Below are 27,202 nucleotides of genomic sequence, written 5' to 3'. Positions count from 1 at the left end.
AAACAGATGATGCACAATCCCTTAGTATAAAGTATGCCAGAGTTTTGTCACATCCATTTTACTGCAACCTTGTTGAGAGTCTCCTGCCTGCATCCCAAGAAAAACACAAACCATCGGAAATTGTCTGTAAATGAAAATATCCACGAATAAATGATGGCCGGTGCAGGCTCTGTCTGCTCCAGTGTGGCCACTCCTCATTTTCATAAATGCCAAGGTGAGCCAATGAAAAAATAAAAGCAAAGAATTCACAAGGTTTCGGAAAAGCGATGATAATAGAAATCCTGTACACCAAAAAACCTAGAGAAAACCAAGACGCCACGCCAAGGTGAACAACGAATAGCCAAGATCTTGTGAAAAAAAATACTGGTCTGCTCACTGCTGGTAGACAATGGAGCTGACACTGGAACTGGTTGCTAGGCAATGGTAACAATCACAGCTTCTGCCTCTTGTTTTATAACTTTTGCCATGTTTACATTAAAAATTACTACAGCTGTAAACTTTTAAATGAAGAGCTCATTCTAATCATGAATTGTTGATATACTTGAATTATTTTGCCGTTTGTAGAATGTAAACACAATAGGATTTTAAAACAGTCGAAGGAGACTGGACGTTATACATCGGAAGGGATAACAATTCCAAGCGATTCATATGTCGATGTCACTGATCGATATCATAGTAATGATATCACACTTGAAATACAGCATTGCCTATTTAATTATACTGGCAGAGTACCCACCCGACAGGCAATCTTGTTCCAAGCATGCAACACGTTCTTCTGACACACCTTTGGGTGGTGTATAGGCAACTGACAGCTCTGCGTGCACACACAAAAAAAAAAAAAAAAAAAAAAAAAAAACTCGGGTTACGTGCATGAAGCAAAAACATACCAACTGCTCATAATTCAAAACACCTCACAGCACTGGAAATGTGGGGACAGGAACACTGCACTGCAAAGGGTGGAGACTTGTATTACCGTCGCACACCTGGAGGTGGTGCTACACGATACACATTTACAGAGAATTTGCATTCCCCCCTCAACTCCCCCAAGAACAACGGCAAAGATAAAAACACCTCCATACATTAATTGGGGTCATGCTGATCTGATGTAGCAAGTCTGGATGTAATTTTCTGAGAACGGTAGGAGGAGTAGCGTGACAAATAAACAAACACAAACACCAGTCCGTGAATTTCAGGAAGGATTGCATTTTGGGTCACATGACTTGCCATTTTTTTGGTCATTGTTTGATTAAGTTAATTATGAACAAGAGACATTTTTAGTTAGCGTAGTTTATATGTATATATATATATATATATATATATATATATATATATATACATATATATATATATATATATATATATATATATATATATATATATATATACATATATATATATATATATATATATATATATATATATATATATATATATATATACATATATACACACACACACACACACACACACACACAGTCATGCTCCACTTAACGACGGGGTTACGTTCTGAGAAATGCGTCGTGAACCGACGTCGTCGTTGTGCGAACATCATGTTTTTTTTTTTTCGTTTTCGTTTTTGAACATCGTACTTACACAAACCGAGACACCTCAGCTATATGGTGTAGACTATTGCTCCTCGGATACAAACCTGTACAGCATGTTACTGTACTGAATACTGTCTGCAATTGTAACACACATCCAAGAGAGATGGAAGACACATTAGTTTTAATTTTGTGCTGTTCATGACGGCCATGTGTGTTGTTAGCGGCACCTTACGATCTCCTCTCGCATCGATTAGAGAAAGGTGAATAAATAGCATTTGGATTTTATAAATACGTAATCATTGCATCGATGTTATAATTTATAAATTAAGAAACGAGCACCTGTCAATTGTGATATATATTTTTGGAACAGTGCGATTGTTTCAACAACATAAAAAGCTTTACTAAACTAAATTCGCGTTTTGATTTCGACTGTAACAACGATTTATTCACGGAATTCTTCAATTCAAAGGTAATTTACTTGCTGGAAGGTAAACGTGGAAACATTTGTTCAGTTTGAAAGCCGATTTCATTGAATCCCGATTTAGCACGACACTGCTTTTTCGCGATGACATTTTATGGACCTCAACGATCGCTTTTTAAACGGGGCCACACTGTCGTTTATTATCATTATGAAGTATTATGTACTGTACAGTGTACATAATTGTATGTGCTATTTTTATACGACTGGCAGCGCTACGTCGGCTACATCACTCGGCGACAGGAATTCTTCAGCTCCATTATAATGGAGCTGGCAGATCGGTCGTATATGCGATCACCGTCGTAAATGCGATGATGGGACCACCGTCGTATATGTGATGCGTCGTTGCCCGAACCGTCGTTATACAGCGCATGACTGTGTGTGTGTGTGTGTGTGTGTGTGTGTGTGTGTGTGTGTGTATATATATATATATATATATATATATATATATATATATATATATATATATATATATATATATATATATATATATGAAAGAAAATAACACTTGACACAAACCATGGAAGACAACATACATGCACACGTGTCAGTCGATGATAAATTGGGTTTCTGGGACACCTACACAAATGAATGGGGGAAAAGGGAAAAAACTTTCTGACCCAAGCACCAAAAGCCCAAAATAGGAGACTCATTTTCTCCCAACCTATCCCCTTCCCTCCCATAAAAGCAAATGTAAAATTGAGACGATGGAAGATTGAGACTTGCTGATTAAAGCACTTCTTCACTTTCATATTTTCATTCCACTCAAAGAGCGAACCAACAAATATTTGTCCATGTTCTACTTTGGGGAATAACTTCATTTTCTTATAACATTCATCACCAGAGTATATTCACAAATATTATTTTGGAACTTAGTTCTTGGTTTAAATGTCTTTGTTGAGCAGAAATGAAATGATAAACTTCTCTTAATGCTCTTGTTTGACCACCTCCTGAGCCACATATCATTTTTAGATTGTAGTAAATCGTTTTTCCATTGTTCAATTGATAACCATCAATGTTTTCAGTCCATTCAAAGATATTAATTTTTTTCTTTACATCCTCCAACTTATTTATAATTAAATTTATCCGCTTATTTGTTTTATCCACTTTTACCCTAGTTATTTCTTCAATAACTTATTTGATATTTCTCACCTTCTTTATGTTTCCCATTTAAATACCAAGGCTGATTACATCTCCACTCTTTGGTTTGGTTATTGCTTGGTTCTATCATCCATAAATCAGTAAAAAAGACGGCGGTAGCCCGTTAAAATCCCCAACCCAATATATTAACACTTATACTTATAACCATAAGGGAGACAATTTAATCCATTTTCTAAAATATATATTTAATCATCAAAAGCTCCTAATGCTTTCTTATTTATATCTTCTGTATATAATTGATGTTTATAACTTCTTATTGTATTCATTTTTCTGTACGCATCCTTCTTTAAGGTTAAACAGTTGTAATAATGTTTAAAGTTTATTGTTTCCTTGATTATATTTTTCTTTATTCCCTTTAACTTTTTATCACACCTTTCAATGTTATTATTATCAATATATGTAAAAGCATAAGACTTTGATCTGAATCCCATACATTCCCTCATGACCTTCCCACGCAATTCATCTTTAAACTTACCAATAACTGTTTTATTCTTTAATGAAAACAACATACTGTTACGGTTGTGGAAATTCGCATTACACCATAAAGGGCCCGTAGGTGAGATATCTCTAAGTACATGTGTAGTTAGCCCCAAACCCGTTGTTTAGAGGGAATAAATGTGATTCATTCGGGCTGCGACGCTTTGAGTCAGTCGTTTTTCTTTTTCTAACTTTTATTTCAAACAAACAGCATCTCAACAACCACGCCATCCCCACCACAGCGCCAACCACACTACAACCATGCCACCTCCACCATCTACGCTACCACATCTTCGCCACTCGCCATTCAGTCGGCCCTGTGCGGTTATGATCTCCGGGAACAAACAAAAACCAACAACGATGCTCGGGGGTTTTCCTGCCTGCTTCTCCCGTCGAAATTCTCCGCGCTCGGTGTGGGGGAAGTGCGATCCGAGCCGGGGGTCAAAGGTGAGAAAAGGTGGGGGCCTCTTCTCGGGGGAATAATTCCCTGGCTCTGAGCCAAGACTGACTCCCCCGGCCCCCGCACGGCACAGGGTGGAGGGAGAGCGAGAGGTCACGCCCCCCCTTCGAGAGGCTTCTCCAATAACCTCGAAGGGAGGCGGGGCCGAAAACGGGGTGGAGCGAAGGCGGAGCCCCGCTCTACAAAAGGCGGACAGGACGGACCTTGAAGTGTGGTTGGTCGAGAGTTGTTGGTCGAGAGTGGTTGGTCGAGAGTTGTTGGTGGGTTGGTCTTCATGTTGGTCTTCTGGTTCATGGTCGTCTTCTGGTTCGAGTCGCAAGCTTGTTGTTCCTGCCTTGCTTCTATGATCCTCGCGCGAGCCCTGGGACCCCGTGTGCGAGCGCGGAAAACAGCGCCGAACAAACCCCGTCCGTTTCCCCAAAACCCCGTCCGTACCGTCGAGCGGACCAGACGAGCGACACGCGGCACGAGCTCGCGGACCACGGCGAAGGGCTCGGAGTTGCGGTCGCAAAAGGAGGACTCGACGCGCTCAGGGAAGTCGCACTTCCATTTTCTTTTGGGGTTTGGTGTAAATGTCTGTGGGTGGCACCGTCCGTCAAGTAGTGTTGTTTTAAGTGTTGCCATGTGTTCGCGTATTCGGTCGTAGCTCTGCATTGTTGTTGTTGTTTTAAATTGCTTTATGTGCATTTCTGATTCTGTTTGGCTGTATATGTGTGCTCTGTGTCTGTGTAAATAAAGTGCTTGTGTGAACTTGTTCCCCATTTTGCTGCGTCCTTCCCTTTGTTGAATCTCCATCTTGCTTTTACCACCCTGTATTGTATTGTTTCAAAAATCATGCTATTTTGTGAGATTTCGTCGAACTTGTCTTACTGGGTGCTTGAGGCCTATCCTTGAGGCTTGAGGCCTTCCCTTTGTTTCCCTCGGTGTACGATCGTGTTTATTTGTTTTATCTCCCCATTATCTTCAATTTCTATCCTTCCCACTTTCTTAACGTCCCCCATCCCAACTAATCACTATTTCTTATCTTAAAAATTTTTTTTTTTTTTAAACCGCTACCTTTCGCCGATTCTTCTTCTTCTTCTTCCTCGATTTTTTTCTACAACACTTCCATGACCTAATCTGTTGAAAACTCTCTCAAACATTAATAATAATAACAAAAACGATCTCTTATAATGCTTCATCTTCCTCTTTCACACGTGTGGTACTCTTTACTGTATCAGAATGCACTACTCTTTTGCTATTTGTAGTTGTCCGATTTGCATGATCTAAGTGTGGATTCCTATGTTTTCAAGCCTGCTGGAGTGGATTTTCCTGTTTTTAAAGCCCCCTGGCACACACTTTTTCTGATTTTGCACAGTTGTTTATGATTTCATGCTTGCAAGACTTAACATGTATGTGGTAGTCGCTACTTATGCATGGGGTGTAGGGATGTAGTGTTAGAGGTAGTACCTTTGTTTCAACAGTCAGCCACATCCCTTGGATGGACTACTGGCACTGGTCCTCATCACTGGCCCAACTCTCATCTATGGCTCCAAGAAGTTGCTAGTGCACGGCATCGGCCACACCCTGGTAAACTGCATTGGCTCGCAGGCTAAACTAGATGAGTGTAGCACACAGAAGGTCTCTGAATGTGATGGAGTACATCGAGCTCCAAATTTTCAAAGTGCACGAAGTTGATGAAACAGATGTGCTGATTGAATCCAGGCCACTTACCAGTCCTTTAATCAACATTTCCAGTTCATCGCCAAGTAAGAATTTCTTGAAAGAGTGATTTTCGAGCACTACCAAGGCACATTGGTGACATCACTGCTGTGAAACTCAGCATGGGGTTCAGTGTCAGCTAAGTAGGAATTGTATGTTGGCATCATTCTGCAACAACTTACAAGTGTCCCAAATGTTGCCTAATCAACCCCGGATCAGTTAGGCAGCCGCACCTGAATCGATAGGACGTGCCAGCTTGGGAGAGCCGGGCCAAGGATAACGGGGTTTTAGTTATCTGGATGGTGTACAGATCGCACGGGACTTATGACACTGGATGAACGATCGCACTAGGTGTAGGGCAGATGCATAAACCTAGTTGTATCCCATACAGGAAAGTGTCCATTATATATGTACAGGGTGGTAAAAGGATAAACCCTCGACCAAAGATGTCATCAAAGTCATAATGCAGTCATCAAAGGTGACGGAGGAGCAATTGGGTTGACAGAAGACTCGGAAGCACTTCGTAGGTGGATGGTCGCTGGACCCGAAGTGAGTTGTCTAGTAGCTGGATACGAGACCATGTCTGGTATGAAAGATGCAACCAACAACAGCAGACACTGAGTGCCCAGAAATCTTTCTTTGAAAAGGTGAAAGCACTCTCTGCAGTAATGCAGGAGATGGGCAAGCCATTCCAAGAAGAATCAGCCGACCTACTGGTGCTAGACATGAAGAACATTGCAGACACCAACTCTAGCCGAAATGGTAGCTAAACATCACCAGCGGGGCAAAGAGCAGTTCCATTCATTCATGGAGGGGCTACAGAATGAAGGTGAATGTCCTTTCTATCATCGAATCAAGAAAAACATTGTTTCTTTCTTCAAACAAGAGCAAGCTGGGGGAAGTTCTAAGGAGAAAGTCCTGAAAGACGACTGTCAGCTGTTCTCACGACTGTTCATCTCATCTCAGAACAGGCAGTGTGACTTGCAAGAATTCTTCAAGCATGAGAATCAGTCACACCCTGCATCTCTCAGTGACAGCGGCAAGCTTCATACATGTCAGAAGTCACAGCTGGCTGAAATTCTTGAAGTGCAAGTGAACATCCCAGACAGAGAACCAAGGGGAGATGCAGTCATCATTGATGGCTCAGCACTTATCAATGCCCTGCCTCCACGCACTTCAAAGATATTTGATGATTATGCTAAAGAAGACATCATCCCAAAGGTGGAATCCTATGGTGCCAGGTACGAGAGGGTAGACGTAGTGTTTGATGTGTACAATAAGTCAAGTCTGAGGTCCGAGGCAAGGTCGAAAAGGGGGCAAGGAATCAGAAGAAGAGTGACAGGAACCAGAAAGACCCCAAGTAACTGGAGAAGCTTTCTTTGAGATGACAGCAACAAGACTGAGCTGTTTCACTTCCTTGCGGAAAAGATGTGTGAAGCACAGACGACAAGTTCAGTCATTGTTACAAAAGGAGAATATGCCATTAGCAACACAAGGAAGTCACTGGATGCTGTGTCTCCATGTTGTCATGAAGAAGCTGACACTCGAATATTTGTTCACGCCAGGGATGCAACGACGGATGGTAGCAAGTACATTATCATTAAGGCTAATGACACAGACGTACTAGTCATAGCAATATCTGCACTGCCATCCTTACAGGAACTAGGTCTTGAGAACATGTGGATTGCCTTTGGCCAAGGAGCGATGGATTCCAGTCCATGAGGTAGTTTCTGCAATAGGGCCTGAGAAGGCAAGAGGGATCCCATACTTCCAAGCGTTCACTGGATGTGACGTCGTGTCTGCCTTCTGCGGTAAAGGGAAGAAAACTGCATGGCAGACTTGGAACGTCTTTGATGATGTTTCTGAAATATTCACCAATCTCAGCCAGCATTCAACATTGATTCGTGATCTTGACCTGTAGAGGCTGGAGAGATTCGTTGTCCTCATGTATGACAGATCAAGCGCAGCCAATGGTGTGGACGGAGCAAGACTGGATCTCTTTGCCCACAAGCAGAGGTCGTACAACTCAATTCCACCAACACAGGCAGCCCTCAGAGAACATGCAAAGCGTGCGGCCTATCAGGCTGGGATAATCTGGGGCCAGGTAAGCATCTCCAGTCCAGACACGAGCAGTCCTGCTGAATGGGGATGGACACAGAAAGGAGAGACGTGGCAGATATGTTGGACAACACTACCCCCTATTGCAGCCAGCTGTCAGGAACTGACCAAGTGTTCCTGTAAGAAAGGTTGCAACTAGAGATGCAAGTGCTTTCAGTCAGGGCTCCCCTGCACAGCACTCTGCAGCTGCATATATGGACAGTAGCAGCTGGAGGAACATTCGCATGGTATGCATAACTTTGAACATTTACCAGCCAGGGCCTGGTTGCAGAAAGGCCTTAGCTTCATATGACAATCATTAAAGTGGTGCAAAATCAGAAAAAGTGTCAGGGGGCTTTAAAAAACAGGAAAATCCACTCCAGCAGGCTTGAAAACAAAGGGATCCACACCGAGATCATGCAAATCAGACAAATACAAATACTTCTCAGCAAAAAGACAACTTTGGGAAGCTAACTTGGTGGCCATCTTGAAAAATGGCCACCATCTTGGATTTTCAAATGGCCAATCAGGCAAATTTGATTAGAATCCCCTGGAGAACAAATGTGCCAAATTTGATGCTTGCATCATGATTTACACGATTCCTCTCAAAAATTGCTGTTATCTGCCCCACTAAAACCACTCAATGTATCATATCTTAAAAGAAGATGTCAACATGTTAAACTGAACCAAACCACTTACACGTGGAATTTGGGTGTTCTGGAAGGAAAGCCACGACATCTGTGGATCAATTTTTTTTTTTAAACCAGATGGTGAAACTGCTACTGATAAGAATAATGCATTGAGTCATAATGCTGAGGTGAAACAACAACGTGTTTTTCTCGATGGAACATTTTATCGACGAGATAGATTGGAAATGAATTGGGAAAAAAATGATTACGCTGAAACATACAAGTCTTACCAAAAGGTGTGTGAAAGTAATGGAAATAAAGAACCTATTTTGCATGTGACAGCATTTAAAAGTTTGTATACAATCTATGCGTTTGACCTGAGTGCTCAAAAGGAAACTATAAAGTCTAATCGAGTAAATACTTCCCCATACGTTGAAAGAGAGAGTGAAGAAGTTGATACAAAATGTTTGCTTTTGGAAGAAACAGAATTACAGATTAATACAGATAATGGTGTTATGATTAGTCTCACATAATTTTTTTGTAAAATAAATGAGTGGTAAAGTACCAACTGGGGTATATGTTAATCAAATCAATCTTCATAAACTATCATCTTGTGTTCAAAATCAAAAGCCTTGTACGATTAACGTTAATACAATTCAGAGAAAAGGAGCAGTAAGAATTGATGTTTTGCTCACAAGAGAACAGGTGAAAATCTAAAATGATACTGGCTCACTTAAAATTAAAATCTCAAAACCTATGTTGAAGAAATATTCAATAAGAGAGACGAGTGGAGGATTTCTCCCATTTCTAATTGCATTATTTGCTGGTTTAAGTGCAGCTGGAGCAGTGACGGGTGCTATTTCAGCAGCGGTGAAAACTGCCAACAAAAGGAAGGCTCAACTCCGGGCTCAAAAATAATTGGAAAGACATAACAAAGAGTTGGAGAAACAAATGAGTGGAAGTGGTGTAATTGTAGATTTTGGTGAAAAACTTGAAAGTCTGCCTGATAAAGCGAGATTGTTAGTTGGTGATATGCTTTCTTCTATCGCACAAGTAAGTGTAAAATTAACTTAAAGGGGTTATGGATTATATCTTTCTAATAAATAAATGAGCATTGATGAGTGGTTTAAAGAATTTGGAAAGAATACAACATCAAATTTAGAACTTATCAAATATTGTAAGAATTTAAAATTTCATAATGTGGTTATTTGTATGAGAGACTAATTAACAAACGTGTCTAAACATACAAATAATATTATTATGAACTTAGAAGATAATAATGGGAACGGTTCTCATCGAGATTGTATTTTTTATAGTCAAGACAAATATTATTTTGATCGTTTTGGTCTTCTACCACCTGTTGAAGTAATAAAATTCTTACAGAATGGTGTTTATCAAACATTTCAAGTCCAATAATTAAATTCCAAGTGTTGTGGTCAATTATGTCTTTATGTGTTATTTCAACTCAACAAATATAAAAATTTTAATGACATTTTTAATCTAATATAAATGACTTATGTCGGCAAAGATGGTTCTATCTTTGGTGTATCCCGAGAACTGGATATTGATTTATCAAATTATTACACAAAGGCACAGGCTGAACTACAGAAATATCGTCTTACAAAAAATATTAATATGAAAAATGCTTATAAATTAAAAAAATTATCCAAGCCCGACTGATGCGAATGACTTGGTGAGATGAAGTGATTTATCACAATATATATATATATATATATATATATATATATATATATATATATATATATATATATATATATATATATATATATATCCTTAAATAAAATGGCTATGTATTCCAAAAATACAGAAGTGTTGATTTTATCTCCAGGTCCTACAGAATTCACAGTTCCAATTAAAATAAAATTTTAAAAAGAAGGGTGTATCGTTTGTATGAGAATAAAACAATGGGGATATGATATGAATGATTTAGGGTATAATTGGTCATTTCAAATTAACCCAGAAGACCTGAAACAATTAAATCAGTCTCGTAAGGAAGAATATTATCCACTTGGTGCCGAGAATAAGTTTTGTGGACACACGATTAGTAAACAACAAATAAAATAATTTGATAAGGGTAAAGTTAATAATGGTTTTGCCATAGTTTATATCATGAAAACAGAAAGAACAGGATTATATACAACAAGTAAGGAAAAACAAAATTATTTAACTATGGGAAGATCAGGGGTGTTTCCTGTCATTATATTAATCTGTCATATATTTCTAATACATAAATGACAGCAAGAAGGCTTCAAGAAAATTATCATTTCTGTGTCCAAGCATACCTTCAAGAAAAGGGTATTCGGTATTTTAATAAATATGTTCAACAACATAAGAATGAGGTATTTTCAATAAATGATTGGCTTTATACTGATGTTAATAAACCAACAACTTTGGATTTTATTAAAATGTTAAATAATGAAAAAAATATAAAGTTTAGAAAACGCAAGGTTCTTTTGGAAATTCAGAAGAAATTTGATTGGTTTGTTGTTGTAAAAAAATATATATTTTGGATACAGGAATAACAAGAAATCCTGATGAATATATGTATGATATTCTATGGGGTGTAAGTGATTCAAGGATAGTAAGGGATGAGGAAGGAGTTGAAGAAACTGAGACAAAGGAGGAGAGGGAGAAGAGAGAGACGGAGGAGAAGGAGAAGAGAGATAAGGAGGAAAAGGAGAAGAGAGAGAAGGAGGAAAAGGAGAAGAGAGAGAAGGAGGCAAGGGAGAAGACAGAGAAGGAGGAGAGGGAGAGGGAGGAAAAAGAGAGAATAAATAAATATAAAAATATGGAAACCAGTGAGATTAGAAAAACATTGGGGGTATTACAGAAAATAAATAAATCTCAACGCACCGAGGAGGAAAATAAAGAATTGACAAGTCTATGATAAATATTTGCGTCAAGACTATTAACATCGGTTTCAGGGAGAAGATATAAATGAGAAAGTGGAGATAAGGAAGAGAAAGAAGGAAAAGATTATATTATTGATGATGTTGGTATGATTGACTTTAATTAAAGTTTTCCTTTTTTTCTTAAATAAATCGAGGAGAAAGTGAAGATATTTCTGAGGATTATTTATGTTTTAAAAATGGAGATTCAAATGTGCATGTTGGAAACTAAAATGGTTTTCGCACTCTGAAGTAATTTTTCTCACAAATAAATGAGATTGTCTCAAATGTAAAAAGAAAACTAACACTACAAAATCTCATATTTTAAAAGTAAAAATGACAGGGTTATACAAAAAGGTACATGTTCGGTGTGTGGCTCAAAAAAGGGTCAATTCCCAAAACACAAACGTGGGGGAGATATACAAAAGTTTTTATCAGGAAGTAAATTTACAACTACTGGAATACCAGGGGAATTACATCTACCAGGGTATTCTTTCTGTGGTCCAGGCACAAACTTGGATAAAAGATTAGATGAAGCAGACAATCCTAAACCATGGAGCAAACCCTCAATCTCACTCAATCACCGCAGGTTGGTCAGTGGTCTTTCTGTCTTCTACCGTCTCCTCTCCAGCCTTGCCCCCCTGGTCTCTCTGCGATTTATCCCCACCACATTTCCACAGGGCGCTCAAGGTCCGCCAACAACCCCTTCTGGTAAAACTACCAAAATCACGAATCACTGCTCACCTTCACTCTTTCATTCCTCATTTTCCCCGCCTTTGGAATAAACCCCCTCACTCTATTCTTTCCCATTCTTCCCTCCAGGCTTTCAAAACAGCTGTTCCCCACCACCTCTTATCATCCCCCATCCAAATCCTCGATCTTTTCTACCCCCGATAATCCACCCAAGCCCACTTCCTTCAATTCCCCTGCTTTCCTTCCTGAAAGTCCCTGTAATGTCCATCTTCTCTTCCACATGTTCCCCGTCCCATCCCTCTCCCTTCCACAGATCTCCTAATGTGTCTGTTCCCCACTGTTTTGTCCCTCCCACTCCCGCCCCTCTTGTCTCATGCCCCCTTGCTGTGCGTTGTGTGTTAGCTCTCATAGGAGTCTCGACAAGGTATACAAAAAAAAAACAAAAAAAAAAACACCAATAGTGTTGATGAAGTGTGCATGAGGCACGATATTGATTATGGGAATACCATAACGTTGGAAGAAAAACATGAAGCTGATAGAGAAATGTTGTATAATTTGTCTCTGATACAAAATACAACCTTGAGAGAAAAAGTTGAGAGGTTCATCGTGAAGATGATCAGTGCTAAATTGAAACATGGGCTTGGAAATTCAAAAAACCTATTGGCTCTAATGATGTCATTAAGATTGAAGAGCAATAAGCTGATGAATTACATCAACCAAAAATCACAAAGCTTCATAGAAGGAAGGTTTATTCCAAGGAAGTTGATTATATCTGGTCCGCTGATTTGATTGAAATCAATAATGATAAGGGGTACAAGTATGCTTTAACCGTTATTGATTTGAGGAGTAGATATGCGTGGGTTGTTCCTTTGAAAAACAAAACAGGTAATACTCTTATGTTAGCTTTCCAACAGATATTCAATAAAAGAAGAGAACACATCAAAATTATGGACTGATGAGGGTAGAGAGTTCAACAACAAAACATTCATGAATTTTCTTTAAATAAAAATAACATCACATTGAACAGCACCTTTAATGAAGGAAAAGCGGTTGTTATTGAGCGATTCAATCACACTTTAAAAGAGAGACTGTATAAAAAATTCACTCAACTCGGTTCTCAACAATGGTCATCTTTAGTTCAGGATATTGTCGATAAGTATAATGATACGATTCACACCTCAATGAATACCAAACCATCAGAAACATTTACAAAATTAGAATATGAAAAATAAATTAATGTCAGAAAGCTGAAGTTCAAAGTTGGTGATATAGTAACAATATATAGGTGGAAATCTCATTTTGAAAAAGTTTCGAAAACGATGGACAAATGAGCTTTTAAAAATCGTTGATGAAATAGATACAGTTCCTTGGACATATGAGGTATATGATTTGGAAGGGGAAGAGATTTTAGATTTATTTTATTCATAGGAATTGAAAAAGACAAAACTAAGCATATAATACTCATGGGAGCAATAGGTTGACGCTTTACTCCCCTCTACTATGCACCTTTATGGACACTCGAGGACCAAGTCGAAGGTGTATAACAGGTGTCATCTGCCGAAGGTTGAATTTTAAATATATATATATATATATATATATATATATATATATATATATATATATATATATATATATATATATATATATATATATATATATATATATATATATATATATATATATATATATATTGTTACGGCTGTGGAAATTCGCATTACACGAGAAAGGGCCCTCAGGTGAGATATCTTCATAGGTACATGTGTAGTTAGCCCAAACCCGTTGTATAGAGGGAATTTATGCGATTCATCCGGGCTGCGATGCTTTGAGTTAGCCATTTTTTCTTTTCTGTCGTTATTTTGAACCAACCACGTCTCAACCGCCATCACACAACAACCACCTTAACCACCATGCCAGCCATCATCACAAACTACAACCACGCTCCAACCCGCAGACAACAACCACAACGCCAACCCTCACCACAGAAGAACCTCCACCACCTTTGCCTTTACCTTCACGAATTCATCCTACATCATCGCTTCTACGGCCATTCCCGCACCACCTGTGAACACTGAACGTCGGGCTGTCTCGGGCCCGTTTGGCGATTGGTGCCGAACACACCGAGCCGCGAGCGCGAATGGCGGCCTTTCCGAGGGGAAAATTTGGATCAGAAACGCTTCATGCCCACTTCTCCTCCGTCCAATTGGCGAGCGGGGGGCGGTTTGGCCCCACCTCCAAGCGTGTGTATGTGAAGTCCGTATATGCAAATTTTAGGTTCAGGAAAGGTTCACGCCCATTTTTGCCTGACCAATGGCTGACCGGGGGGGGGGGGCGGCGTGGCCCCGCCTCCAATCGCGTTCTGATCCTAAAATTTGCATATTGGCCGCTCCTGCCGCCTATAAAAAGGCGAGCGCAAGGCGAATGCGTGAGAGTTGGGTTTTGGAATGTGTCGTCGAGAGGTTGCTCTTGGGGACAAGGAGCATTGCGTTGGCGGAGTTGAGTGCGCGCGGTGGAACTGCAAGCAAGGGAGCTCGGGTCCGAGGCAAGAAGGACGGCGGTCGGCGACGAGGTTGCGGTGTGGGGGATCGCTCGTCTCGTCGCGGGACCCAAGCCAGCCAGCCACTCCCCTCCCCCAGGGCATCAACAATTCCCCCTTTCCCCCGTGCTGAGATAGTGCAAAAGGGGGCCCCGTTCCCACCACACCCCAAATGTGGTGCCAACGAAACCCGCCAAGGGGCAAGGAGTCGGGGCACAGCGGCGCGGCCACATTTGCGGCTTGCTCTCCAACGCGTCACGAGGACGCGGGTAAGACCTCCCCGGTCTCGCGGACCTGGTCGCTCCTCCAGGTCACGCGCACATTTGGCCTACGGGCCTGTCTGCCTCCTTGTCTGTGAGGGTGGCTTCTTTCCTTTGCTTTTGTGTAAATGTGTGTTGGCGCCGTCTGTGAAGTAAAACTGTTTAAGTGTTGTCGTGTGTGCGCGCAGTCGGTTTTAACTGCTTTTCTTCTTGCATATGGCTGAAAATACGTGCTTTCCGTGTGTCACGTAATAAAGTGCTTGCATGTTGAACAGTGCCCATTTCGCTTTGTCTCCTTCCTTTTAATTGACTCTCCATCCTGCTTCACGTAAAGGGTTCGTAGTGGGTGCAACATCCCGGTAATTAATCTGAACCGTCCAGGTCGACGATAACACCGCTCGGTTATCCCGATAGCATGGAACGGGCCGCCCAAGCGGCTCGTGTCCGGAGTGGACCTGTGACGAGGTACGATCGTCCGGTTTACCATCCGCGTGGGTACTTAGGTAGGTCGAGTTTGGCAAACAACCCTATCCTACACGGGTGGCCGATTGGCACGATTGTGGTAAGGTCGAAAGGCCCACCCGTGACTGGCTCCGGGCGATAGTTCCCGGAGGGTCACAAATGAATTGTCCGTCCGGTGGGCGACGTGCCGCGATTCGAGTTACGTGGCCGTCCGCACACCAGTGGGTGCGAATTCGCAACACTGGTGTCTGGGAGTGGGATTCGAATCCGCCCCGCCTCCAAGCTAAATTCATGGGAAATCGGTTCAGGGGTGAGAGGAGCGACCCCCGATTCCCTCCAAATTACGAGCAATTAAAATTAACCCCTTACGAGAAATAAGATGGAGTCTCAAGGCGAGCGGGAGCCGGGGGTAGATATGGATTTAGAATGTGTAGAATCCATGGCCCAGGATGGAGACTCCGAGCAGGAAATGTTGGTTGTGCAGGAACACGAACTCCCCAAACTGAACCTAGAGCCCGAAATGGGTGCGGCGGCGGCCGCGGTGTATGACACCTCCCCTCCCCCTCTCTGCCAAATCCCTCCGATCCTTGCCGAATCGGCTCAGCCGAGTGCACTCGACATGGCGCAGTTATTTGCAATGCTGGCGGAAATGAATAATGGATTAAACAACAAGATGGATGGAAATACGCAACAAATGAACGAAATAAAAACAAATGCGCAACAATTGAAGGATGAAATAAAAAAACGGAATGAAGGAAGAAATGCAGCAAAGAATGAAGGAATGAAGGAAATGCGGGGTGAGATGCAGCAAATCGGCCGAAGCCTGCAGGCGGCACGGCGAGAATGTTGGCAATAACAGGGGAGCTCAAAATGGCGATGCCACGTGTGGGAGCGAACGAGCTGGGAGGGAGTGCAACGGTTGTCAGGCCCGCAAGGGAGGCGGGTGAGGAGAAAATAATATGGGGGACGTGTTGGGCGAGAAGTGTAAAGGTGACGGAGAGAGCAACAGTGACGGTGACCGAGAGGGAAAAACTAAATGGGGTGACCGAAACGTGAGAGATGAGACACGAGGTGACGATGGAAAGAAGAAAAGAAATAATAGTTGAGACAAGGGAGACAACAAGGGAAGAGACGGAAATAATAGAGACGCGGGAGATGGGAACGATAGAGGGAAGACTACACGATACAGACGGAGTTAAGGATGAGCACACACACAGAGTTAGTGTAGGACGATGAGGGGGAGCTCGGAGAATGTGTCGTGACCCGGTGCGAGCAGCTGGATGGCCTCCTCCAGGAACGAGGGGAGGGAGTATGCCCCCTTGAGGCGACTCACGACCAGGTGGGTTCGGTCGTGCCAAGCGGAGTAGAGGGGGCGAGTGCTGTAGACGGGTGCACGAGGAGCTTGGGGGGTATAGAGGCCCTGGAACCCCTTGTGGGGACACGAATCCCCAGTGTGGTTGTCCCGGTGTGTGTGGTGCAAGGTGTGAGTGCGACCCCATGTGCGAGTGGTGTGTTTGCGAGTGTGCCGGAGTGCGTGCTTCCCAGCAAGCCGTGTGTAAAAGGGGCACCGCAAGTGGAAGAGGCCGTGTGTGTGAGTGAAACGGCCAGTATGAATGGAGCACCACGTGTGAAAGGAACCACGTGTACGCCAGAAAGGGCATGCGTGAGTGAGCGGCCGAGGGAAAGGGAGACCGTGTGTGTGAGAGAGCGGTATGAAAGGGAGATGATGGTGGGCATGTGCGAACATGCAGCCGCGTCTTCTGGGGTGAGTGTGATGGAATGGAGAGTGCGTCGTGACACGGAGGTGGGCGTGGATCGAATGGAGACGACGACGGCGACAGAGGGACACACAAGCCAAGGAGCAGCCGTAGCTGTTTCGGGGACCGCGCCGGGTTTACACAGCAGTGAGCGCGAGGTTTGGGCCGTGCAACGCACAAGGCCGCCACGTGCTCGCTTGCAGGAGTGAAACCCGGTCCGGAAATGCACGCGGTGGATTTGCCGATCCCGCGGACGGACAAAGTTTTGGCAGGATTTCGGAGTTGGACCGGATGGGTTCTCCACGTGGGCGTGTGTGTTAAGCTCCAACGGGCAGAGCACACGTGTTCGCGCGGGGAACTCCTCGAAGCGCGAGGCTTGGTTTTTTTTTTTAATGCGCACGGTGACGTCATGGCTGCATGTGTGGTTGGAATCCGGCAGGAGGGTGAATTCTTGCCGGATGGTACCGTCCAAGAGGGACGAGGGACGCAAACAGCTGCCATGACGTCACGCCAAAGGAGCGTGGCTGCGAATTGCCACGCTGGTGTGCAGGTTGCGAGTCTCCGCGCTGGTGCTTCGCATGTAAAAAAAAAATAAATAAATAAGCAAGCCTCGCTTTCGGGTGAACAGGATTCCCGGGCAAGGGGTGAAGACCCCCTTGGCCTGGGCACAGGATGAACACAAGTTAGGGGGATGGGTTAGTGATAGCTAGACCGACTTCATGGGGCAGGGGTAAGTCCTCATGGGGCCTGTGGAATGGATTAGGTGGAGGGATTGCAGTTTAGATTTAGGATGGGAGATGGGAATTATTTTGAGGACAGTAACAGACAGTGAATGTGTATTGGGGACGTAGCTTAGCTACGTAGTGTTAAGAGGATGTGCTACTAGTGTAAGGGATGACGTGGGAGCACGAGTGAGTTTGGGGAGGTAGTTGGGATGGCAGAGTTCAGCGGTTTGTGTGTTGAAGAGTTGTGAGGTGAGTACATGATGAGTGAGTGAGGCCAGCGGGTCTGTGTGAATGGAGGGATTGTGGAATGCATGGTGCGATGAGTGATTGGGCGGAGGAGTGACTTCCGCCCAAGGGACCCTGGGGTCAGTGTAAAGTGAGTTAGTGGGTTAGTTGAATTGACAAAATGGAAGTCGTTTTGCTGTTGGTGGGAGTCTAAGCTTGAAACCTGTTTTGGAGGGGTGCAGGAGCCCTGTTGACAGGCTGGGAGCCTGGCTGTGAAAGGTGAGTATCGCTGAGTGGGTACCCCGGGCACCAGGCTAGTCGGCCGTGGTAGGCCAAGGGCCCATGGGGGGCCGGGATAGCGTAGTGGGCACGGGTGCGCCCGCATGATGCGGGGGCCCGGAGCGCCATTGGCCGCGTGGGCAGTGCATTGGGCACGGGCACCCAGGGAAGGGGCCCGGGGCGCCAGCCTGCCACGTGAGCGTTTCAGGGGAGTTGCCATGGAGGGCACTCCCCGGTGTTTTGGGATCTGGTAGGCTCGGAGGCAGTGCAGTGCCCGGGGGTGCCATAGCTGGAGAATCGGCAGAGGGTAGTGCCTGCCAAGGGAGCCACGCGTCCCAGCCATGAGACCGTGTGAGGGCACGGAAAGAAAATTGGGGGGGGCGAGGCCCAAAATTGTGAGGACACCAACACAGGCGACGGGAATCTGGGTTGTTAGAACCAATACTTGAAGCGACAGGCACTTGTTGAAAGCCCCGGGGTAGTTTAAGAGTTAATGGTTAGGGTAGATTAGGAAGTGTAACCCTCCGCACCATCCATCCCTTCACTCACGTTGTGGGCCGCTGGACCCACTTTGGGTTGGATCGCTGAAGTCTGGGGAGGCCATCCTGAGGCTTGAGTTGGGCCTCGACACAAGACGCTAGCCCTCCATCATTCCCCTCCAGGAAGGGAACGTAGGGATTGGGAGTAGGCTAGTCGACGATAGGTTAGCCGAACAAGGACAGTAAAGGGGGTTCGGGGACGATTTATAGTGGGGAAGTAAAAAAATTTTAAAAAAATAAAAACAACAAAAAATATTAATTGGGGCTAAATTGGTTTTGACAAATTAAGGGAGTGGGTATGGACAGGCAAAGGGGATAGGTTGGGAGGGAGACAGTAGGTAGGTCCGAGCCTGCCTTCTGAGTGGCCAGCACCACCGCACTCGCTCCACCAACATCCACTGAAAGGCAAAGGCTGGCCAACGTCATCGGCTGGCTGTGTTACAAGGCCTGTGCTGGTCAGCTCCACTGCCGGCTGTTTGTGCTGCGAGGCCTGTACCGGCCGGTTGGTCTGCAGCTGTTCTGCAAGGCCTGTGCCAGCCAGTTCATCTGCCGGCTGCATTTGCTACAGCGGCCTTGTCATGCCTTGCCTGTCCATCTTTGCCATGCCATGCCTGCTACCCACGGTTCTTTTTGCCCCTGTTCTGTGCTGCATTTTCCCCCTAGTTCATTGCCATGTGCACCAGGATCGTCGCGCAAATTGCAGGGACTGCCCTGATGGCAGCTGCAACACGGGACTGCACCAGCAGCCCGTGCACCGTTGTTTGTTTGCGTTCATCCATCCATCCATCCATCAATCTGCACCACGGGACTGCATTGAGCAGCCCGTGCACCCTTTTGTTGCTCGAGTCAGTGCCCGTTCGGTGTTCTGTAGGGACTGCCTTGCAGGCAGCCGCACCAGGAGACTGCGTTTGTGCAGCCCATGCACCGTTGTGGTTCACTGTGTTCGTTTTAAAAGGGGGAGGCCTTGGACTGCGTGCGAGCAGCCGGCCACGTTCCCTGTCACCTGCATTGCGTGAGCCAGAGACTGCGTGCGAGCAGCCTGGTTCTCTGCTAACTGCATTTCTCTTTGCAGAGTCCATTGATTCTGGGCCATGGTTTAGTGTAAAATTTGTAAGTTAAGGTTAAGATATACTGTAAATATGAGTGCGCACCCGGCATGTCTGTCTCGCGCCGGCAATTTTATTTAAGTCGTCCGTGTGAGTGGGTTTGTTTAGTTAGTTACTCAGCCCATAGGTTATTTAATTTGGGGACACAAATACACTGAATGTTGCACTCAGGGATCCGAAGGTAAAACGTACTCGGGGAGAACTACACATGATGGCACACGAGAATTTGACGACTCGGGACGAGTCTGTAAAAAGGGGAGGGGGTAGTGTTACGGCTGTGGAAGTTTGCATTACACCATAAAGGGCCTTCAGGTGAGATATCTTCATAGGTACATGTGTAGTTAGTCCAAACCTGTTGTATAGAGGGCATTTGTGATTCATCCGGGCTGTGACGCTTTGAGTTAGCCATTTTTTCTTTTCTGTCGTTATTTTTAACCAACCACGTCTCAACCGCCATCACACAACAACCACCTTAACCACCACGCCAGCCATAGACACCAACTACAACCACGCTCCAACCCACAGACAACAACCACAATGCCAACCCTCACCACAGAAGAACCTCCACCACCTTCGCCTTCACCTTCACGAATTCATCCCACATCATCGCTTCTATGGCCATTCCCGCACCACTTGTGAACACTGAACGTCAGGCTGTCTAGGGCCCATTCGGCAATTGGTGCCGAACGCACCGAGCCAGGAGCGCGAATGGCGGCCTTTCCGAGGGGAAAATTCGGATCAGAAACGCTTCATGCCCACTTCTCCTCCGTCCAATTGGCGAGCGCGGGGCGGTTTGGCCCCGCCTCCAAGCGTGTGTATGTGAAGTCCGTATATGCAAATTTTAGGATCAGGAAAGGTTCACGCCCATTTTTGCCTGACCAATGGCTGACCGGGGGGGGCGGCGTGGCCCCGCCTCCAATCGCGTTCTGATCCTAAAATTTGCATATTGGCTCTCTTGCCGCCTATAAAAAGGCGAGTGCAAGGCGAATGCAAGAGAGTTGGGTTTTGGAGTTGCTTGGAGAGTGTCGTCGAGAGGGTGCTCTTGGGGACAAGCAGCGTTGCGTTGGCGGAGTTGAGTGCGCGCGGTGGAACTGCAAGCAAGGGAGTTTGGGTCCGAGGCAAGAAGGACGGCGGTGGGCGACGAGGTTGCGGTGTGGGGGATCGCTCATCTTGTCGCAGGACCCAAGCCAACCAGCCACTCCCCTCACCCCAGGGCATCAACAATTCCCCCTTCCCCCCGCGCTGAGATAGTGCAAAAGGGGGCCCTGTTCCCACCCCACCCCAAACGTGGTGCCAACGAAACCCGCCAAGGGGCATGGAGTCGGGACACAGTGGCGCGGCCACATTTGCGGCTTGCCCGCCAACGCATCACGAGGAAGCGGGTAAGACCTCCCCGGACTCGCAGACCTGGCCGCTCCTCCAGGTCACGCGCACATTTGGCCTACGGGCCTGTGAGGGTGGCTTCTTTTCTTTCTTTTGTGTAAATGTGTGTTGGCGCCGTCTGTGAAGTAAAACTGTTTAAGTGTTGCCGTGTGTGTGCGTAGTCGGTTTTAACTGCTTTTCTTCTTGCATTTGCTTTTTGTGTATGGCTGTATATACGTGCTTTCCGTGTGTCGCGTAATAAAGTGCTTGCATGTTGAACTGTGCCCGTTTCGCTTCGTCTCCTTCCTTTAAATTGACTCTCCATCCTGCTTCACGTAAAGGGTTCGTAGTGAGTGCAACATCCCGGTAATTAATCTGAACCGTCCAGGTCGACGATAACACCGCTCGGTTATCCAGATAGCACGGAACAGGCCGCCCAAGCGGCTCGTGTCCGGAGTCGACCTGTGGAGAGGTACGATCGCCCGGTTTACCATCCGCGTGGGTACTTCGGTAGGTTGAGTTTGGCGAACAACCCTATCCTACGCGGGTGGCCGATTGGCACGATTGTGGTGAGGTCGAAAGGCCCACCGTGACTGGCTCCGGGCGATAGTTCCCAGAGGGTCACGACTGAATTGTCCGTCTGGTGGGCGACGTGCCGTGATTCCAGTTACGTGGCCATCCGCACACCGGCGGGCGCGAATTCGCAACAATATATATATATATATATATATATATATATATATATATATATATATATATATATATATATATATATATACATACATATATATAGATACATATATATATATATATATATATATATATATATATACATACATATATATATATATATATATATACATACATATATATATATATATATATATATATATACATACATATATATATATATATATATATACATACATATATATACATACATATATATATATATATATATATATATATATAATGTGTTTCAGGGGGTACGTTCTTCGATCTGTGAACCCCAAACAGAATGAACTGAATATTCAGTCAAGGCTTAATGTGTGTGTGTGCGCGTGTGTGTGTATGTGCGCGCGCGCGCGCGCTCGTGAGATAATATATCAGGGATCATAATCAACCCCTAACCCATCCCTAACACACCCTAACCCTCACATTCAAAATCTCAACCCCAAGCCAACCCCAACCCTCACCCACCCAAACCCTCACATTCAAAATCTCAACCCCAACCCTCACACGCCCTAACCCTCACATTTAAAATCCCAACCCCAAACCCAACCCCAACCCTCACCCACCCTAACCCTCACATTCAAAATCTCAACCCCAACCCAACCCAAACCCACCCTAACCCTCACATTTAAAATCCCAACCCAACCCAACCCAAGCCCAACATAATATATTTTTTTAATGTTTTTTTCTCTTCTTCCAATTCTGTCTTTTAAGGCTTTCAGGTTTGATGAAGTAGAAAGGGGGAGCAAGAACCTTGCTGCACTTTCTTCGCAGAACTTTCTTGATATTGCTCTCATCAAGCACCATCCAACAAAGAACCACATCGATAGGTTTAGATCCCCAAAAATATTCTTGGTAGAAACCACATTTCAAGTCTCCAAAATAAACCCAACTTTCCAAGTCTCCATGGTATAACCACATTCCTGTTGAGTTTCCCAGATATGTATCACATTGTGAGTTATCAAGCCAGAACCCACATTTCAAATCTCCAAAATAAAACCAACTTACAAAGTCTCCAAGGGATAACTCATTTACTGATTTTTTCAAAATTTGTGAGTCTCCAACGTCGGTTCCATATTTAGAACCATCTTGGCAGAACCCTTTTCCTGAGTCTCCAAGGTAGTTATTTAAACCATCAAGGCAGAACTCATTTACTGATTTTTTTCAAAATGTGTGAGGGCTCTGAGATAGGTTTCATATTTAAAACCACCAAGGATAACTCACTTACTGATTTTTTTCAAAAATTGTGAGTCGCCGAGGTAAAACTTGTATTCTGGTTCATCAAGGTATAACTTGTTCAGTGGGTATTGTCTTGATAACTCACAATGAGTACCATCGATGTAAAACTCTTTTTCAGGATCTTGCGGGTCTCCAAGGTACAACTCTTTGGTTGGATCATCAAGGTTGAGCTCGTTCTGTGGGTCTTGATCGCTCACAAGGTCTTCAACCAAACCAACAATTTCACCCCAAGTTGTGGCAAAAGCAGTATTTTCATTTTGTATTTCTGATACAATTTCCTGTGAGAGAAAATATTAATGTATTATTTAAGTAAGTGATTTAATTATTAAATGATTATATGCTTAAATCAAACTCTGTAAATAGGAAAATAAAATCTTACCTCAATAGATAAGAGGTTTGAATCCAGTTCATCAACTTGAAGGTTTAGTTCCATACAAGTAGTAGAACTCCAAGGAACTCCAAAGTCATCCCATTCAAGCTCAGCACAGCAGTCCATTCTCAGTAAAAGTAAAAATATGTTTAAATTCAGTCTGGGTTTCAAGCATTTATACAGAAAGACTGGTGGGTGTGGTTTCCTTTGGAAATTCCCTGGGCAACTCCAGGAAAGCCTTGTGAGTCAGAGATTAACTGAAAATGATGTAAGAGTAGGTGGTCCTCACAAAAGAGGGTGGGGCTTAGGAAAAGTGGGCGGGGCTTCGGGAAAGTGGATGTGGTTTATGAAAAAGTGGGCGTGGCTTATGAAAAATAATGTGTGGCTCAGGAGATGGTCAAATAAGAGCATTGAGAGAAGTTTATAATTTCATTTCTGCTCAACAAAACATTTAAACCAAGAACTAAGTTACAAAATAGTCCATTTGCCGTTATTATGTGTTCCATTGTCAACCTTGTTGATGTGGAAAGTGTATGGTTTTATGATCGTTTTGGACTAACATGGGTCCATTAATAAAATTCAGGTTGGTTGCCGGGGTGGCTACATTGGGGAACTCCTGTAATTTGCATAAATTCAAGATGGCTGCTACAGGTCAGACGATGGGGCTAAGTTTTTAATCGGTCAACATATAATCCTGTGGAATACCTCTTTTTCATATGATTTTGACATGAGGAATTCAATTTTGGGCTTTTTTTTACGTTCAGGAATAAATAGAGGTTCACATGAAATGTCCATGACTACTTTCTGCTGAAAATTATGCAACACCAATGCAAAAGTGAAGTCATGAATGGTTCACAACAATATGCTGATAATCAGAAAGCATACACATTGTCATGTCATCATATTGGACATCTTAGGAACAGAGGACATAGAGCCTAGTAGACAACTTACGTATTGTTCATTCCCATTCATTGTACTCGTCCCCTTGCGTATCCTCGTCTCTTTCCAGTTCTGCTTCGACACTCCCTCCTTCCACTTCACTTTCACTGTCCTCCACAGTCTTGTGTGGGTTGAAGCACTTGTCACTGCAACCACAAGTGCAGTATAGCGTGCAGGAGATCTTTGCATGGTGACAACTGCAACTTGCAGTACTGCAGTCCTTCCCCTCTGCTTTGCATCCACACCGCACAACATCCATGAGGTCCAAAGGGGCTGGTGGAATAGCAGAAGTTGCTGGCACTGGGATTCCATCTCTGATGTCCCATCCATATTTTGTAATGTCAAGTTCAGGTGGGGCCTGCTGATCAGCTGATTTTGCAAGTACTGTCTGTAGATGTGCACGCAAAATATGTAGGACGAGATTGATCTCAGTTGGAGGTAATGCCATGAGCTTGAGGGGCTTGCCAGACTTCCTTGTGTACATATAGTACCTCATCTCACTCATCGTGGTACCTTCTGGCTGACCATACAGGGCACAGAAGAATGTCCACCCTGCTTCCATGAGCTGTTCAATGCTTGCGTTCAGCACGCCAAGTGCGGAGTACAAACCAGGGAAGTTGACAGCTCTCAGTGTCTCAGGGCTGACACTTTGCCCTTGCTGTATGGGTATGACGTGGTATCTGATGCAGTGATGTAGTGCATTCCCAAAAGCTGCAGACACTTGGGGCCAAGCTGGTCACAGGTGGTGTTGATATCCCAAATTGCTCCATCCCACCTTTCCATCTGCACTGTGGCCTGGATGTTGCACTGGTAAACCCAGTAAACCATCAATACAAAAACATCAGTGTCATCAGAGAGGATATGTATCACTCTTGCATTACATTCAGCAGCCATGAGCAGGTGTGAGATCATTGTAATGTCTGCTTCATCGTGGTTGAACGCACCATGGCTACAGCTCTCCACAGTAACTCCTTCACCAAAGTTATAGGTACTGAAAACCTTGGACAGCTGCAACTTGTTCTGCTTGTTTTTCAGGATGGCGTCTCGACTAGGCAGGGGTGTGTTTATTGTGAGGTCATAGTTGATGGAACCAATGCCAGCACGCCTCACTCGTTCATGGTCCTTTGCAGAAACATCATGATATTTGTCAAAGACCAAGATCTGACCAGCAATTGTAGACAGCCTTGTCTTGATGGACTCAAAGACTGACACAGTTCCCCTGAAAGGCCAGACAATATGATAGAGAAGTTGGCTCGTGTCAACAATGGTAACATCTGGTTGTAGAGGCTGTTGTGCCTGAACACAGAGTTTGTGTGCCAGTGGTGCTTTGTTGCCTTTCCTTAAGCACCGATATTCATCAATCAGTGAGGGGGGTACTGTGCAGAGCTCAAACTGGAAGATAGGTCCTAGCTCCATTTGTCTTTGCTGTCCAATAGTCAGCAGCCTGAGGAACATGGTTTCGAGATCAAAGATCATCTTCTCCCCAATTTTCACTCCTTTCTGTAAGTGCTCCATTGTCTTGATGGGGCATGAGATGGTTGCATGGAATCCACCTGGAAGGGATGCATGGAACTCTGCAACTATTTCTTTGTTTGTTTCTTTCTGGATGTTTGTCATCAACAGGTAAACATTCTTTGCAACAAAAAAATGCAGTCACATTTGTAAACAAACGCACCACTGCCTGTTGCCTGTGTGCGAGATCTTGTTGTCACTGCAACACAATCATCTTCAGCTTTTCTTTTCTGTGATTTACGAAGTCTCTCAATTTTTTGTTTTGATGTGAAAGTACAGTAGCATCCTTTGTGACATTCTATGCGAACAGCATCACCACCACCATCAACAATGTCCTGTAATTTTGCACATAGCTCTTCATCTCCACGGGCTTTGGCACAGGAGATCAATGTCTTGATCCCTTGATCAGCGAATTTCTTCAATTCCCCTCCACCATGACACACGGGAAGAATGCACCTTGAATCAGCCATATCTGTAAAAACAAAACAATGAATTAGTAACTCGCATTAATGTCTTATGTGAGCGTCCAGTTGTCAGAATAGTGACCTTGTTGTCATTCAAAATGTATCTCACACGGCAAACAATTGCCAGGAACTCGAACATTGACCTCAAATTTACTTCTAATCACAAAAAGGTTAAATATTGATTCCTCGTGCCAAAATTATATGGAAAAGATATCTCATGTGTAATTTTAAGTTCATTACCTAAAAAGTTATATTTTCAGCCCGGTTGATGACGGCCATCTTGTATTTGTGCAAAAATAACAGATTTCCCCATGGTTGCCATCCGGGCAACCAAGCTTAATTTTGTCTATGCATGCCTGTGAACAAGAAACCACCATAAAACCATACACTTTTGAGGACGAAAAGGTTACTTCTCTGGCAAATGGACTAAAATAATCTTTGTGAATATACTCTATGGTGATGAATGTAACAGGAAAATGAAGTTATTACCTAAAGTAGAACATGAACAAATATTCATTGGATCACTCTTTGAATGGAATCAAAATATGA

General features: G+C 44.0%; 1 protein-coding gene across 1 annotated transcript; it reads right to left on the bottom strand.

Annotated features, from left to right (window-relative positions):
• Positions 1-736: 736 nt before the first annotated feature.
• On the bottom strand, positions 737-26,801 carry LOC147030435 (uncharacterized). Its single transcript, XM_085874484.1, has 2 exons — positions 24,690-26,801; positions 737-814 (listed from the first exon to the last, which is right to left on the bottom strand). Exon 1 carries the CDS (start codon positions 26,292-26,294, stop codon positions 25,305-25,307), a length of 990 nt encoding a protein of 329 aa, XP_085730610.1. The 5' UTR covers positions 26,295-26,801; the 3' UTR covers positions 737-814; positions 24,690-25,304.
• Between the last annotated feature and the right edge of the window lie 401 nt (positions 26,802-27,202).

This window comes from Eptatretus burgeri, chromosome 3 (genome assembly GCF_056783735.1).
Source record: "Eptatretus burgeri isolate ZD-2024b chromosome 3, Ebu_testis_v1, whole genome shotgun sequence".
NCBI classification, from domain to species: Eukaryota; Metazoa; Chordata; class Myxini; order Myxiniformes; family Myxinidae; genus Eptatretus; species Eptatretus burgeri.
Note: the sequence above shows the minus strand (reverse complement) of the source record. Positions and strands in the feature narration are given on the sequence as shown.

Coding starts and splice junctions, on each gene's coding strand:
- LOC147030435 (XM_085874484.1), bottom strand. CDS start 26,294: ATGACAAACATCCAGAAAGAAACAAACAAAGAAATAGTTGCAGAGTTC.